This window comes from Lutzomyia longipalpis, chromosome 1 (assembly GCF_024334085.1).
Source record: "Lutzomyia longipalpis isolate SR_M1_2022 chromosome 1, ASM2433408v1".
In the NCBI taxonomy this organism is placed as follows: Eukaryota; Metazoa; Arthropoda; class Insecta; order Diptera; family Psychodidae; genus Lutzomyia; species Lutzomyia longipalpis.
In genome coordinates, this window is record NC_074707.1 from 26,812,416 (window position 1) to 26,826,200 (window position 13,785).

The following is a 13,785-nucleotide window of genomic DNA, read 5'->3' on the forward strand; positions in this document are numbered from 1 at the left end:
ACTAATTAAATTTTTGCGTTCACTTATCCATAAGAGTTATCGCTTCTCGGCCTAACGGCTAAGATCAAAGTGTAATAGTACCCCCAAAGAACATTATCTAATATATAGGTAGGTATACCCTATTATTTGCTGGTTTTTCTTGTTCTGATTTTAAAAAAGTGGTTTTCAGGCGTTGTGAAAATACAAGAGCTGGAGGATTTTTCAATTGTAATTCATCTAGAATGAATATTTATTACACGAATGTATTTTATCTTTCTTACTCGATGCTATAATACATTTATCCAACAGCAACCCTCCACAACCGTCAAAAATAGATGCATTGTGCAAATTTGGCCCATTCTACACGAAATAAATACCACAAATAACTCTCCGGGGATGAGTTGAATGAATGGAAAAATTTACGGCATACCAATATACAGAGAGGTGAAAAGCTTTTTCCCATAGGATATCACTTTAAAGCTCGGTCCTAATATATTGGAAATATCATATTTTTAAATCAATTTTCCATACAACAGTTTCTATTCAGTTTCTCATTCACGTAACACAGGTATACATTGAATTAGCAATAAATGATTAAATACGTGATATAACTCACATGAAATAAATCCCATTACACTCTCAAATAATAGGATATCTACCAAAAATTATTAAACTACTCAATATGTATGCCATATTTTTTCCACTATTAAAGTTTTATGTTAATTGTGAGGCATATTTCAGTGATATTATTTAGTTGGACAAAAGATTTAAAAAATATATGTATTTGATAAAAAAAATCGCTTATTATGTTGGAAAAATGTAAAAACTGAATGTAATAAATTTTAGTGATAACTTGTTGATTAAATTAATGAAGATGGGCAGACAATTTCCAAAAAGTAAAAAAATCTCATCAAAGTTGAACATGTAGAGTGGACCCATCTCAATCAGAGCATGGAACTAAAATGTTTTTCGGGGTAAAATTAATGGATATTGATTGAAATTTGCAAATCAGGCCTTCTAGGCATATATCTACTCTACATACATGCATATGTTTGAGTAAAGTTGGCAAACGACTGAATGAATCTTGGAAATTGATGAGGGTTCTAGAATTAATGTCAACGTCGTTTTGCTGAAATATACTGAAGAGATGAAGGAATTTAAGCAATTTTGCAGTCTGGTTCAGAGTCTTGTTCAAATTACGGGATCCCTCGAGTGAAAACTAAATCAACACTACAGTCCATTTCGAATTTCGGCCGACCTCAATATTCTATCCTCTCAATCAGTAACTGATGAATAGAGATTTCAGTGTTGGATCCCACTTATTGGCGTTGAGAGAAAGAGATAGAGATGAGAGAAATGTTGGGTGCAAGAAATGAATTGTACTCGAATAGTTGGAATTAATTAACAATTTAGAGTTCAATTGAGGTACAAATATGGGAACGAGCACTTCGCATTGATGCAGTAGGCAGAACTTACTGCTGAAGAATTTTCCATTTGTGTTTAGCTAAATTTTATTGAATTTTGAGATTTTCACGACCTTGCGGTTTAATCTACATGGAATATTTTATACTGTTTCTCACCCTATTGGGATCATCGTATGATAGTGTTAAGCGGATTTAATTAAATTGCAAATAACTATGTTCATGCACCATAAATTTCTTTAACAAAACTACTACACAGAGGACAAATGATTTGAGCCTCAGGGGATTTTGTTGAATCTCCTGGGGTATATAAGGACCTAAGGAAGCATACAGCTGGTAGAGTCATGGAGTTGTATGTGGCAGAAGACGATATTTGTTGTAGCAGAGGCGTTTAGGATCATTTTGGGAAAAGCAGAAGCAAAATTTAAATTACTACAGAGAGAGATTCAGGAGCAGTACAATGCGTCTCTCAATTCAGGCTCAAACACGCTGGGCCGATGGATAGTCTCAACTTGTGTTTTCAGTGTATGTTGAACACATTTCGTAATTTTGTGCTATAATTGTCTAACATGCGCCACAACGCCTCGATATCCATCCGCCTACTCTCTTGGCACATTTGAACTCGTATTATAAGCATTCCAAAAGGCTGCGAGGAACACCAACATTATCGCAAGGACAAGCCACAATTGCCAAGAGACCTCTTAATTTGCAGGCAGTCGCAATTAGTCTTTCTCTTCTATTTTAGTTTAATAAAACCTTCTCCTCTCGTGATAATTTTTCCCCAAAATTATTTTAGCAAATAAATACACCAGGAAAATTTTTCCTAGACTATTGCTAAACTATACGCATTCTTTTGAGAATTGGAAATTTTATTATATACAAACAATTTTCATTAGCCGAATTATACAAATGATTGCGGAAAACGTATGAAATAATCTTTAAACCCACATTTAAGTCTACTAGAAATATATCTTGACAGACACTTTTCATTTAAAAGCTGAAACTAGAATATTTTCTTTTAAAATACTATATTACATTTATCTATTATGTAAACCATCCGTTAAAAAAACTATCTAAATAATACTTGGTGTTGGCCACGAAGTGGAACAAATCTTTCTTTATTATATAGATGATCTGCACTTCGCTTTTTTTTTAACATCAATTTATTTAACATCAATTTAGTCCGTTTTTTTCTTACTATAGAAACATGTTCAAGTAAATTATATCATTAAAAATTGATCTTTTTTGCGGATAAATCTATTTCTTTTTACTTACATTAATTTAATTATATAGCTACATATTACGTAGGTATACCTAGGTGTACTACACAGAGATAGATGAAATATTTCACAAATGATTTAGTTTTCCACAAATCAACATTAATTAAATATTCATAACGATGCATCAAATGAAATGAAATGATATAGTATGAAACGAAAAGGTTTTGGAATATATTACATAGTTTGTAAGTATAATTTCACTTTTATATATTTTTTTTTAGATTTATCAAATAAATATCAAACCGACTAAATTTCTTATAAATTAACATCAAGAGAATAAAGAATAAAGTGCTACCTACATGAAAACTGTTCTATCATATTGCGAAGCGAAATTAAATATAAATATTGAAATTTTATACTCTTTATGTCAATGAATTTTGCCATAAAGTACTAAACTATTTATTGTCGGGTGATCTGAAAGCTCTGGAAGCGAGAAGGGTGAAGGAAAAAGCAAAGTGAGGATGGACTAATTCAATTCACCTGCACAACGTGACTGATTTGGTAAATGCTAAGCATTCTGCACTGAATGATGCACATGCAGTTCCTGTAATTTTTGACTCTTTGCTGTACTGAATAATTTTGGCAACAAATGAAATTTCTATGTAAAAGTAACAATAAAATGGATAACGAAATCGGTGCCGAATGTCGAATGAGAATGCAACCATTTACATTCCATTTTAAATTCACGAGCTCAACTCGTCTTTTGCCAGTGGGGTGGAATCCATTTTATGGGAAAATTTGTGGAAACGAATGGTAAATATTTTAGTCTCTTCTTTTTTCCAAATTCTTTTGATTTCTCACCCAGCGGCTAATTCTATTCGCTTAGTAGCACAAAAACATATTTCTAGATATTTTAAAATGTTGTTTGTCATCACTTGAATGAAATACTCATTTCAAACTTCTCCTATATCGTCCAGGTATTGAGAGATAGAATCATTTATATAGAATCCTTTTTCGTCTCGTCGTCAACCTACTCTGAATATATCGCTATATATGTATATATCTACCTATGTACATTATTGAGCCAGGAAACGTGAGAATTTTCTACAAAAGGTAAAGTTGGTGCTCATATGGAGAGGAGATACAACTTTTATCTCTGGACCATTTATATTGGGATACACAATTTCATTCATTCTTCATCCTCAAACTGCATTCATACACACACTTCGCCACCCACACAAAGTATCTTATTTGTAAAATGAATGTAGCCATACATTATTGTGCTCATCCAACACAACAAAAAATCGTCCGTTGAAATCAATTTTTGAATATATTATCGTTTTTTTCTGGATAAATGAACTGAAATTAGCTACAAGAAGAGATAACTATACTATAGCTTATTAGGCAAAATATTATTAGCTGTGATTCTTTCGAAGAAAAGAATAGCACAGCTTCTGTGTACCACCTAAAATGCAAAGTCGTCAGATCGGGCTCAAACTCGGGATGAGCACGAATTAGGGTCCCCACATTTCAAAAAACGTATGTCAAAAAAAATTTTTCCGTCCGTCCGGCCGGCCGTCCGTCCGTCCGGCCGGAGTTTGATGCTAAATTATAAGAGAACGGTAACAGATAGAGACTTGCGGTCAACGGCAAAGTTAGTATATCGACCAGATGTCGTCTCATGGTGAGGTCAAATCCCCCCCCCCACCCCTCCGTCCGCCATTTTGGAACACCCCTAAATTTTGTTTTCGCTATATCTCAGCCCCTATTATAGCTAGAGGTCTGAAATTTTGATATGTTGTAGGGGCCATCAAGATCTTTCCAACGATACCTCATTTTCGAAAATCGGTCAAGCCGTTTAGCCAATATGACCGTCACAATTTTTCATCGAAAATCGACCATAACTCGAGAACGGCTTGACCGATTTTGATCAACTTGGGCTCAAACGAAAGATCTCAACAAGCCCTACAACTCTCTAAAACATCAGAAGTTTCAAAAGTGACCACTAGAGGGCCTAAAACCAAAAACAAAATTTTCGATTACTTTTCGATGAATATCTCGGAAACTACACTATGCATTTTCTTCAAATTTTAATATGTTATAGCTGACTATATTATCTAGCTCCGTGCCAAAAATGAAGAAAATCTATGTCGCCGTTCTCGAGATATAGCCTTCCAAAGTTGGCATGTCATATCTCGGGTTCTACAAGTCCGATTTTAATCAACTCAAGCGCAAATGAAAGGTTTCGTGAAGCCCTACAAATGTCTAGAACATTGCAATTTCGAGAAATGACCGCAAGAGGCGCTAAAGTCAATATTTTGCATATCCAAATTTTTTAAGTCTAAATATCTCAAAAACTGTACTATGCATTTCGTTAAAATTTCAGTATGTTATAGCTGAGGTCAAGACCTTTCCAACAACAGGTTATTTAAGAAAATCTATGGAGCCGTTCAGGAGATATAAGGGTTTTAATTTTTTATTTAATTAATACGCAAATTCTTAGGCGCCCCGCCCCGCAAAGCGGGGCGCCTTATATATAAGGTATAAATATAAATGCAGAATAAAATATAACGGTAAAATATAAATATATATAGTTGCATGTTTAATTAGTACGTTGACTATTTGGCGCCCCGCGAAGCGGGGCGCCTTATATATAAGGTAGGTATATAAATATAAATGTAAATGCAAAGTAAAATATAACGGTAAAAAAAAAAAATATATATATATACGCGCATAGCTTCACCGAAAATGACATTACAGGAGAACCCCTTGATGGATTTGAGTGAAATTTTTTTTAAAAGTTAGATAATAATGTCTACTTTTAATTTTGATGAAATTTGGGCCAAGTGTAACTTATAAAAATTAAATGGTCAACGCCTGAAGTTAGGGTACCCCATTTGTAACATAAGGGTATCACTCAAAAAAACATTAAAAAAGAACCACTTGACGGATCGGGATGAAATTTTTTTTAAAAGTTAGAGGGCATGATTAGCTACCATTTGAATCCGAGTTTGTCCAAATCGGTCAACCACAGGCTGAGATATAGTCAAAAGTGTATTTTTCACTATGGTTCACTAGAATGGCTGTCATGACTGAACCGCTTGACCGATTTTCAAAAATTTATCAGATTTGGAAAAGGAATTAAATTACCTTTCCAACGACTATCTATTTATCAAAATCGGTGCACTAGCGGCCGAGATGCAAAAGATCAAAGTGAAAATTTGTAAAATTGTGAAAAAAATACTTTTGCCTAGGTTTACCAAAATGGCTGCCAAGAAATAACGGGTTGACCGATTTTCAAAAATTTACCAGTTTTGGAAAGGTGAGAAATGTACCTTTCCAAAACTGGTCGATTTTTGAAAATCGGTTAACCACAGCCGGAGATATAGCCAATTGAAATTTGCCTTCAAAAATACGCCATTTTTGCTTGCCCGGAAACTTTTGACGGGTAGTGTATATATATAGCTTCATGGTACAGATTAAGGAGGAAAGGGAATGTACATGGTAAGTTTCACTTACGGGCTGTGATTCTTCCTTCAGAGGCCAAGTTAAATATATGTAAATGCAAAGTCTAATAGATAGCTGCAGAGTATGGATTAATCAGAAAAAGGAATGTACTGGTAAGTTTCACTTACGGGCTGTGATTCTTCCTTCAGAGGTCAGTCTAAGTGTGATATTTGATATAAGTTTGGTGGTGCAAACTCTGGGGAAGGATGACTCGCGCCACGAATCACAGCCAATGCGCGAGTTAGCCTTCCCCCAGAGTTTGCACCACCAAACTTATATCAAATATCACACTTAGACTGACCTCTGAAGGAAGAATCACAGCCCGTAAGTGAAACTTACCAGTACATTCCTTTTTCTGATTAATCCATACTCTGCAGCTATCTATTAGACTTTGCATTTACATATATTTAACTTGGCCTCTGAAGGAAGAATCACAGCCCGTAAGTGAAACTTACCATGTACATTCCCTTTCCTCCTTAATCTGTACCATGAAGCTATATATATATATATATATATATATATATTTTTTTTTTTTACCGTTATATTTTACTTTGCATTTACATTTATATTTATATACCTACCTTATATATTATTTTATTATCTAGAGTATTATATAAAATGCAAAACCAAAACCATAAAAAAGCTTCAATACTTACACAGTGTTACGACAAACTATTCGTGGAAGTGTAATTCCCTCCATTGGAGTTTTCAGATCGTTGCCGGAAATGGCAAAATATTAAATGAGCCTCATGTGTAATATGTATAGCTTTCTGTGCAACTTTTGTATATTTTGCATCTACGGAAACACACCCTCATGAGGTGTCCCAGACACCATACGGTATAAATAGTTATGCGCAAAGCACGATAAATTATTTACTTATTTATTTTCACGGAAACTTTCTTTCAATGACATATAATATTTTCGCATATATTCTTTCCATACTGCTGGTATGTGATATAAATTTGTGAAAGTAGAAAATCTTTGTGAATGGCGTAGTAGAGTTTATACTCCCTTTCATCCCCAAAGAGCTTTTCTGTGAGTAAGTGTAGCTAATATATAATCAAATAGAAAAGTAGGAATGGGAGAGAAAATTGATGAAATAAATAAATTGTTATGTAAATTCTCGCTTGTAGCGTGATCTCTTATCGTATACATTGTATCCCATCTCGCTGTCGGTTTTGCTATTCTTTGGATATAAATTCCACAAAATTGGAGCATTTTCGCGGGAGAATTGATTTGAAACAAAACCATTAAAGTAATAAAATTATTGGATTTTGTTCTCGTCCCGGAGGAAATCAGCCTCGTAAAAGTAGCGAATCGCTTCAATATATCACCAAGTAAAGCTCTCGAAAGCTTTATGGGTCTGACAGAAATATGTCATCGCATTGTAAAGCAATGCGCATAGAAGGAATACATTAAAATGTTGTTACGATTTCCATATCAATTAAAGGTATCACGTATTGTCAATTAAATCAATAACACACACGTCTTTGGCATACATAACTCCTGCTGCTATGATTTTCACTAATAGTTTCACGTTTCAGGCATCAAATCATACAACATTCTATAAACTAATTCAAAAACGATTTAGGGATTTGTGGAGTACAATATAGTGATTTTTTCTCAATAATAAGAAACAATATTCTTGTTTATAATTGCTAAAAAAAAAGGCTCATATTACCCGCAAAATGTTTCTGTTGGGTAAAAATTGTGAATGAAAGTAAAAACTGACGACTTTGCATTTCAGGTGGTACACAGAAGCTGTGCTATTCTTTTCTTCGAAAGAATCACAGCTAAAAGGAGTCTATTTACTGGATATGATAAACTAATTTTCCAAAATCTGACAGTTTTGATTCCTCGTCTTTCCATAACTCATCTTGGTCAATCTAAAGCATCAATAAAAATATGCAGAGAATTCGCTGACCAACTAATAAAATTAAATCACATTAAATCCTTCTTTAGAAAGTTTACTTAATCGTACCTTTAGTTTTGAAGGAACTTAATCAATAAAAAAATACATCACAATGAATGATTGCTTGCGAAAGATGACATAACAAACGAAACATAAAGCAAATTCCTGATGACGGTACCAGGAAACAATTTTGTATGCGATTTTCATGTAACAGTGGGTGAAGCAATAATTTCAATTAGGCACTGCCGCCATCATTCTAAATATCACCAAATTCTCTTTCAACACTCAAGAAGATGTGAATAAAATATACATTGCGAATACATTTCCATGTAATTGCACATTTATTGCCTTCCCTTCGTGGCAATAATATTCTCATACAGCTGCTGAAATGACTTAATGTGGTGCCCATAAAAAATGTCAAGGTGTGTAAATTATATCTCTTTCGTATTATTTATAGGGCGAGGAAGCAAAAAAAAGTCATAGGACGCAAATGGCATTTCAGACCGCGAGTGAGAGTGGGGCCTGGGAAAATATGGCCAAGACGACGAAGGCATTGCAGTTAATGTGAATATGGTTGGTCCTCGTCTTGTCGCGAGGACGACAACAACTGGTAACATCTTGGTGAATTGCTGAGGAACGCTCTGGTAATTACCATTATTCTCTTCGTGTAGCAATAACACAGTAATTTCTTACCACCCTCAACGCCTCAATGATGAACCCACAAACATCCCCCGCCCCATGCGGCTGCATACTAATGTCACATTTCCGGATGTTGCCGCGAATGCCCACACCCTTCGCGGCACATCCACTGTATAATTTGTGTATATAATATTATTTTAAATTTATTACCCACCCAAATGTGCGTCATCATTACATGTATAAATTGGCCCCGGTTGGGAAAATTTTGCCATATAGTAAAGAAGAACCCCAAAATTCACAAACAATTTGAAAGTTTTGCGGTCACTAATTTTGCCACACACATTCCCTTTTGCTTCGTTGTATCATTTAACTAGTGAGATGTTATTACATTAGCACCAACCACTTATGATTACACCACACCGTGTTGGGAGTTTGAAGGAGTGGTATGTACATCACTTCCAACAAGTTTAATTAACACCCTATGCAATGATAAATTGGAGGAAGCCCAGAGTCTGTAATTACTGATGCACAAAGGCATGAATTGGTAATTTATACTTCGCCAATGGATCTGCACTCTATGCAACACATATCATCCCATATAGTACTGCACTGTGGTACATATTATATGTATGTATATATTAACAACTTGAGCTGAACTTAAGCTACAAACGTGTACGTACATACATATGAAAATGTATAATATGTGAGACCAAAATATATTAGATGCAAGTCTAATGCAACGTAGCAATTTCTGGGGCGAATATTCAGTTTATAACAAGCAATGAAATTCATATAACATTCGTGTTTTTTTTATATACAAAAATCTGTATTTGATGGAAAATTATCCCATACTTTAAAAACCTTACCATGCCAAGACACGCGACTTTGAGGCAACCTCTTATAGAAACAAAAGCATCGATTTGAAACACTCGGGTTTTGACTTGAAACCTGTAAATTGAAAATAAATCACGCAAGGATAATATTTTATAACAAGTTTCATTCGCATGTCATATAATTTGTCTCATTCCATTAGATAAAATGTTAAGAAGAGTATTTACGTTCACTGCCCAGTGTGTCGTTAGAGCACTATAAGATGATTCATTCTATTTTAAAAACTACATATTAGTTTGAGTGAGTGGAGAATATTATGAAAGATTATGTATTTATGAATATTCTTCTTCTTTTTTTATTGTTGTCTGGGGCGGACATCATTTCAACATTTCAAAGCCATTTATAAATATAATGCTAAAATTCTTTGACTGTATTATTGTAATATGTTACTTATACTGTAAAAATAAAATATGTTTGACATCGATTGAAACCCATAAAAAATAGATTGATGTTGCTGTGGATGATGTGTTATATAGTAACATGGATAACGAATCAAAATGGACTCTACCGTTTTGTCATAATTTCGCATCAATCTCTTACGTATCACAGGACGTTGTAAGGGCCCATCCTGAGGCATTTTTATTGTTATTCGCCAGGAGGATTTCCAGGAATATTAGTTTACTTAAAAGCTAGTCCATTGCATTGAATGTCTAACTTGTTTTATACTTCCACTAGCTAGACAATGAGGTGGAAATCCAAACCACCCACTTCGACCTCGGCTATATCCTTTTATTGACTACTTACCATTTATGAGGAGACCGATGAAAGGATTTATATTCACCGACGCTAAGGTACTTCGGCCCCTGAAGTAATAATATGTGCTTTTACGATTTACATATAAAAGAGAATGGCTCTCTGTTTTCAACTTCCTCATGCGTGTTCAAATCGAGCATGTATGTGTAGGTTAATGTGAGTATTATTACAGATATATGTATAAAACATTTAGAAATAGATGAAAGTAAATTTTAAAAAATGCATAGATTTTGACGATTTTGATAATATTTCATGATTTACTTTAGCTAGCATCTCACATAGATCATCGGGTGTTAGTGCAATTTAAGAGCTTCTCGGAAATTAATTAATGTGCTTATTAAGGAACAAGTGCTTCAAAAAGACATTAATTATCTCTTTATAATTGAGTCATACAAAGTTTTGCCATTATTTTAAAATGAGCACACGCTCACACATTCTTCTGTCAGATGCTTCCCTTTCATGTTACTTCCACTTCCCCCCTGAAAAGCATAAAGTTTTGTTTTCGTTACTGCTATTATATATGTGCCACACATTCCTCATTTTCAGAATGTGAAAACCTTGGCTATCTTAAAGCAATGGGTTGCCGCCTTCGTACCAGGAAGCCCTTTCACATATATTAATTCCCGAACATTCCTCGGAAAGGGGACTTTATATACCTACTATATGTACTATATGTATTACCTACATATGTTTTAACGTCGATGTCTGAAAAGCTAAGCACGTGCATTAAGTATATTTTTAATTACTTTCAAAATTATATCCCAAATGGTTTGTGCCAACGTGGCACCATCTTTTCAGATGTGGTTACATTTTAAAATTATCTTGGGAAAATTCAGCTTAAAAACTCCACCCACATCGGCCTTCACATAAATGCGCCCCCGGATGGTTCTTTTCAGCCACTCCTCACAGCACATTCCGTATAACATATAAATTTTCCAAAAAGCATCTCCAAGTCCGGGTGCGTGTGCAAAGTTATATCCATCATAATTTCCACTGTTGATGGTGCCTCGGTTATATTTTCATCGTTTTTATCCCCATATAATTGGGATAATGTTTATATATGAGATAATAAATAACATTTTCGTGATTCTTCGCACACCTGAAAGGATAAACAGCGGCATTCATCTGAAAGAGGCCTTTATTGAAACTTACACCCAACATCATTGATATACGCAGAACACGTGCACTGCAGCCGAATTTTATACTTTTAATAGCTGGTACCTAATGGTAATGAGTCGTGATAAAATTTTCAGTGTAACAAGAGAAAGATAATTTACAAATACAAAAAGGAAAAGTAAAACCTTCACACCTTATTTTGTTCTAAAAAATGGAGTTAATTACGGTTTTTTTGTATATCTTCTAAATAATGCATCTCATGCTAAGAACAATAAAATAGTAATTCCTACAAAATAAAAAAATAAATAATAACGCAGTTCAAAAGCATCTTATGATAAAAGAGACTAAATTATATTATTTCGACATGCATAAATAATAATTATTAAACATTTCGTATTACCTACATAAAACTACAAAATAATGAAATTAATTTCGTAGCAAATTAAAGTTTAGAAATTATATTTGTTTTTTTTTTTGCTTGCAGCATCTCTGCATCACAATTAACTCAACTTTTAAACTTTTGCTTACTTTTCGAAACTAATAAAAATCTGGAAAGTATTCCATCTCTCGTCACCCCCTGGGTTCTTTGTTCTTTGTTATTTATTTATATACCCATAAAAGTAGACGGTAATTTCATTGGAGAAAGAGAAATTGATTGTAGTTTGTAGCGAAAAGTTTGACTTTCTTCCCTCGGCAGCGAAACATGCAATCAGAGCCACAACTCCACATTAATTTATTTCAACACCGATAAAATAATACGAAAAGTTAAATGGTACCCAACATGATATTATTTTAGTTAAACCACCCTCTCAGGCTAAATAGTCGCGTGGGGACTTTTGTTGTTGTATAATGAAATGGAGAAATTTTGTATTGAAAAAATAATCAAATTAGGTAGGTACGTATAAGGACATTACATACATAAGAATGTTCTTAGAAGATTTTTTTTTTATAATTTAATAATAAATCTTCAAAGTAATTATAAATCGTTTCAATATTATTTTTTTATACAATATGTACTATAACTCATTCATTATCCCATTGCATTATACATCAATATTAATAAGGAATTTAATTATTTTATAAGTTACCTTTATACGTGAATTGGAATAATATTGCGAATATCTATAATTTCATTGAAGTTGTGAAAATCGATTTGACAATGTTTTTTTTTATACATGTATCCTACATAACAGTACAATATACAACATAGTCATAGAATGAGCTTCAGTTTTTTGTCTTAAAACTTATTTCTGTAAAATGATCATACTTACCTGAAAATATCTCAAGAACAGCAAGATGAAATCGAAAATTCAAATACAAAATCCAATACATTAACGGTGATAAGACTTAAATTTTATTCTCTGATTTTTTCCCATCACATTCCTCATTAAATAATTTACAACACGTAATAAGTTTTACACATTTGCTCCCTGTCTATAAATTTTCGTTAAATCAATGTCATGCTTTTTTTTTCTTTACAGAGACTAACCTTTCGCTATATTCCATATTCCTATTTAACTTTCACTCACACAGTAATTTCAATTTATACATTGTACAGTTTATTGTGACGAGGAAAACCTTGCTTTTAACACTTTTTCTTGTCAAAATCTTTTAGTCAAGATTTTTCGTCACAATGAATGGCATTAGAAAATTTTCTAAATTATTCTTTCACTTTCGTTGGATTTAATGGACCCGAAGGAATATAATGAAAAAATATCGTCTAACTAAAAGAATATGTAATGTATGAAGATAAAAACAATCCAATATTTATTTCACTTTAAAAAATATATAGCGCAATGTAAGGTAATTGAAATTTTCTCATTCCACTCTCACTTACAGCTAATATCAATTAATTTCTTATTTTTTAATTTTAATTATTGAATAATTTCGTCGAAAATTTCATCACTCAACTCATTTACTCCGCATTTGTCTCTATAGCTACGATTTTCCTTCAATGAATTCTATTCGAGAGTCTCCTTCAGCAATTAAATTGGAATTGCTTCACCATCGAATTTTCCAGTTTATCGTAGAATTTTCAATTATTACTTTCACACTAATTTATCAGTACGAAAGAGAGTGTCCTTACTTAAGATAGAAGTCCCCTTTTTATACATAACTACATCGGGGTGTATGTTGTCACGTTTGGAAGTGCACCAGAACCGCTACAATGATTGCCACAATTTCACTTTGCACACTCCCATGACCCGATGCTGCAGACGTTACCGCAGATGCGGAGTATTCGGCTGGAATGAAATGAGGAATAAAATGTGATTTTGGGGATAATTGCAGAAAATGTTCAATATGTGCCACCCAGAAGCGTGAGTGTAAAACTTTGCTTCAGCAATT

General features: G+C 33.5%; 2 protein-coding genes across 4 annotated transcripts in view; one reads left to right on the forward strand and one right to left on the reverse strand.

Moving 5' to 3' along the window:
- Nucleotides 1-13,785, forward strand: part of LOC129797484 (protocadherin-23) — a 953,251-nt gene that overhangs the window by 94,665 nt on the left and 844,801 nt on the right. The gene's annotated exons all lie outside the window — the stretch shown is intronic.
- Nucleotides 12,771-13,785, reverse strand: part of LOC129797687 (zwei Ig domain protein zig-8-like) — a 32,753-nt gene continuing 31,738 nt past the window's right edge. For both annotated transcript variants that reach the window (XM_055840495.1, XM_055840494.1), the window contains exon 9: nt 12,771-13,682. In XM_055840495.1, coding sequence (XP_055696470.1) covers nt 13,576-13,682 — 107 coding nt within the window. In that variant the 3' untranslated portion in view covers nt 12,771-13,575. The remainder of the gene's footprint in view (nt 13,683-13,785) is intronic.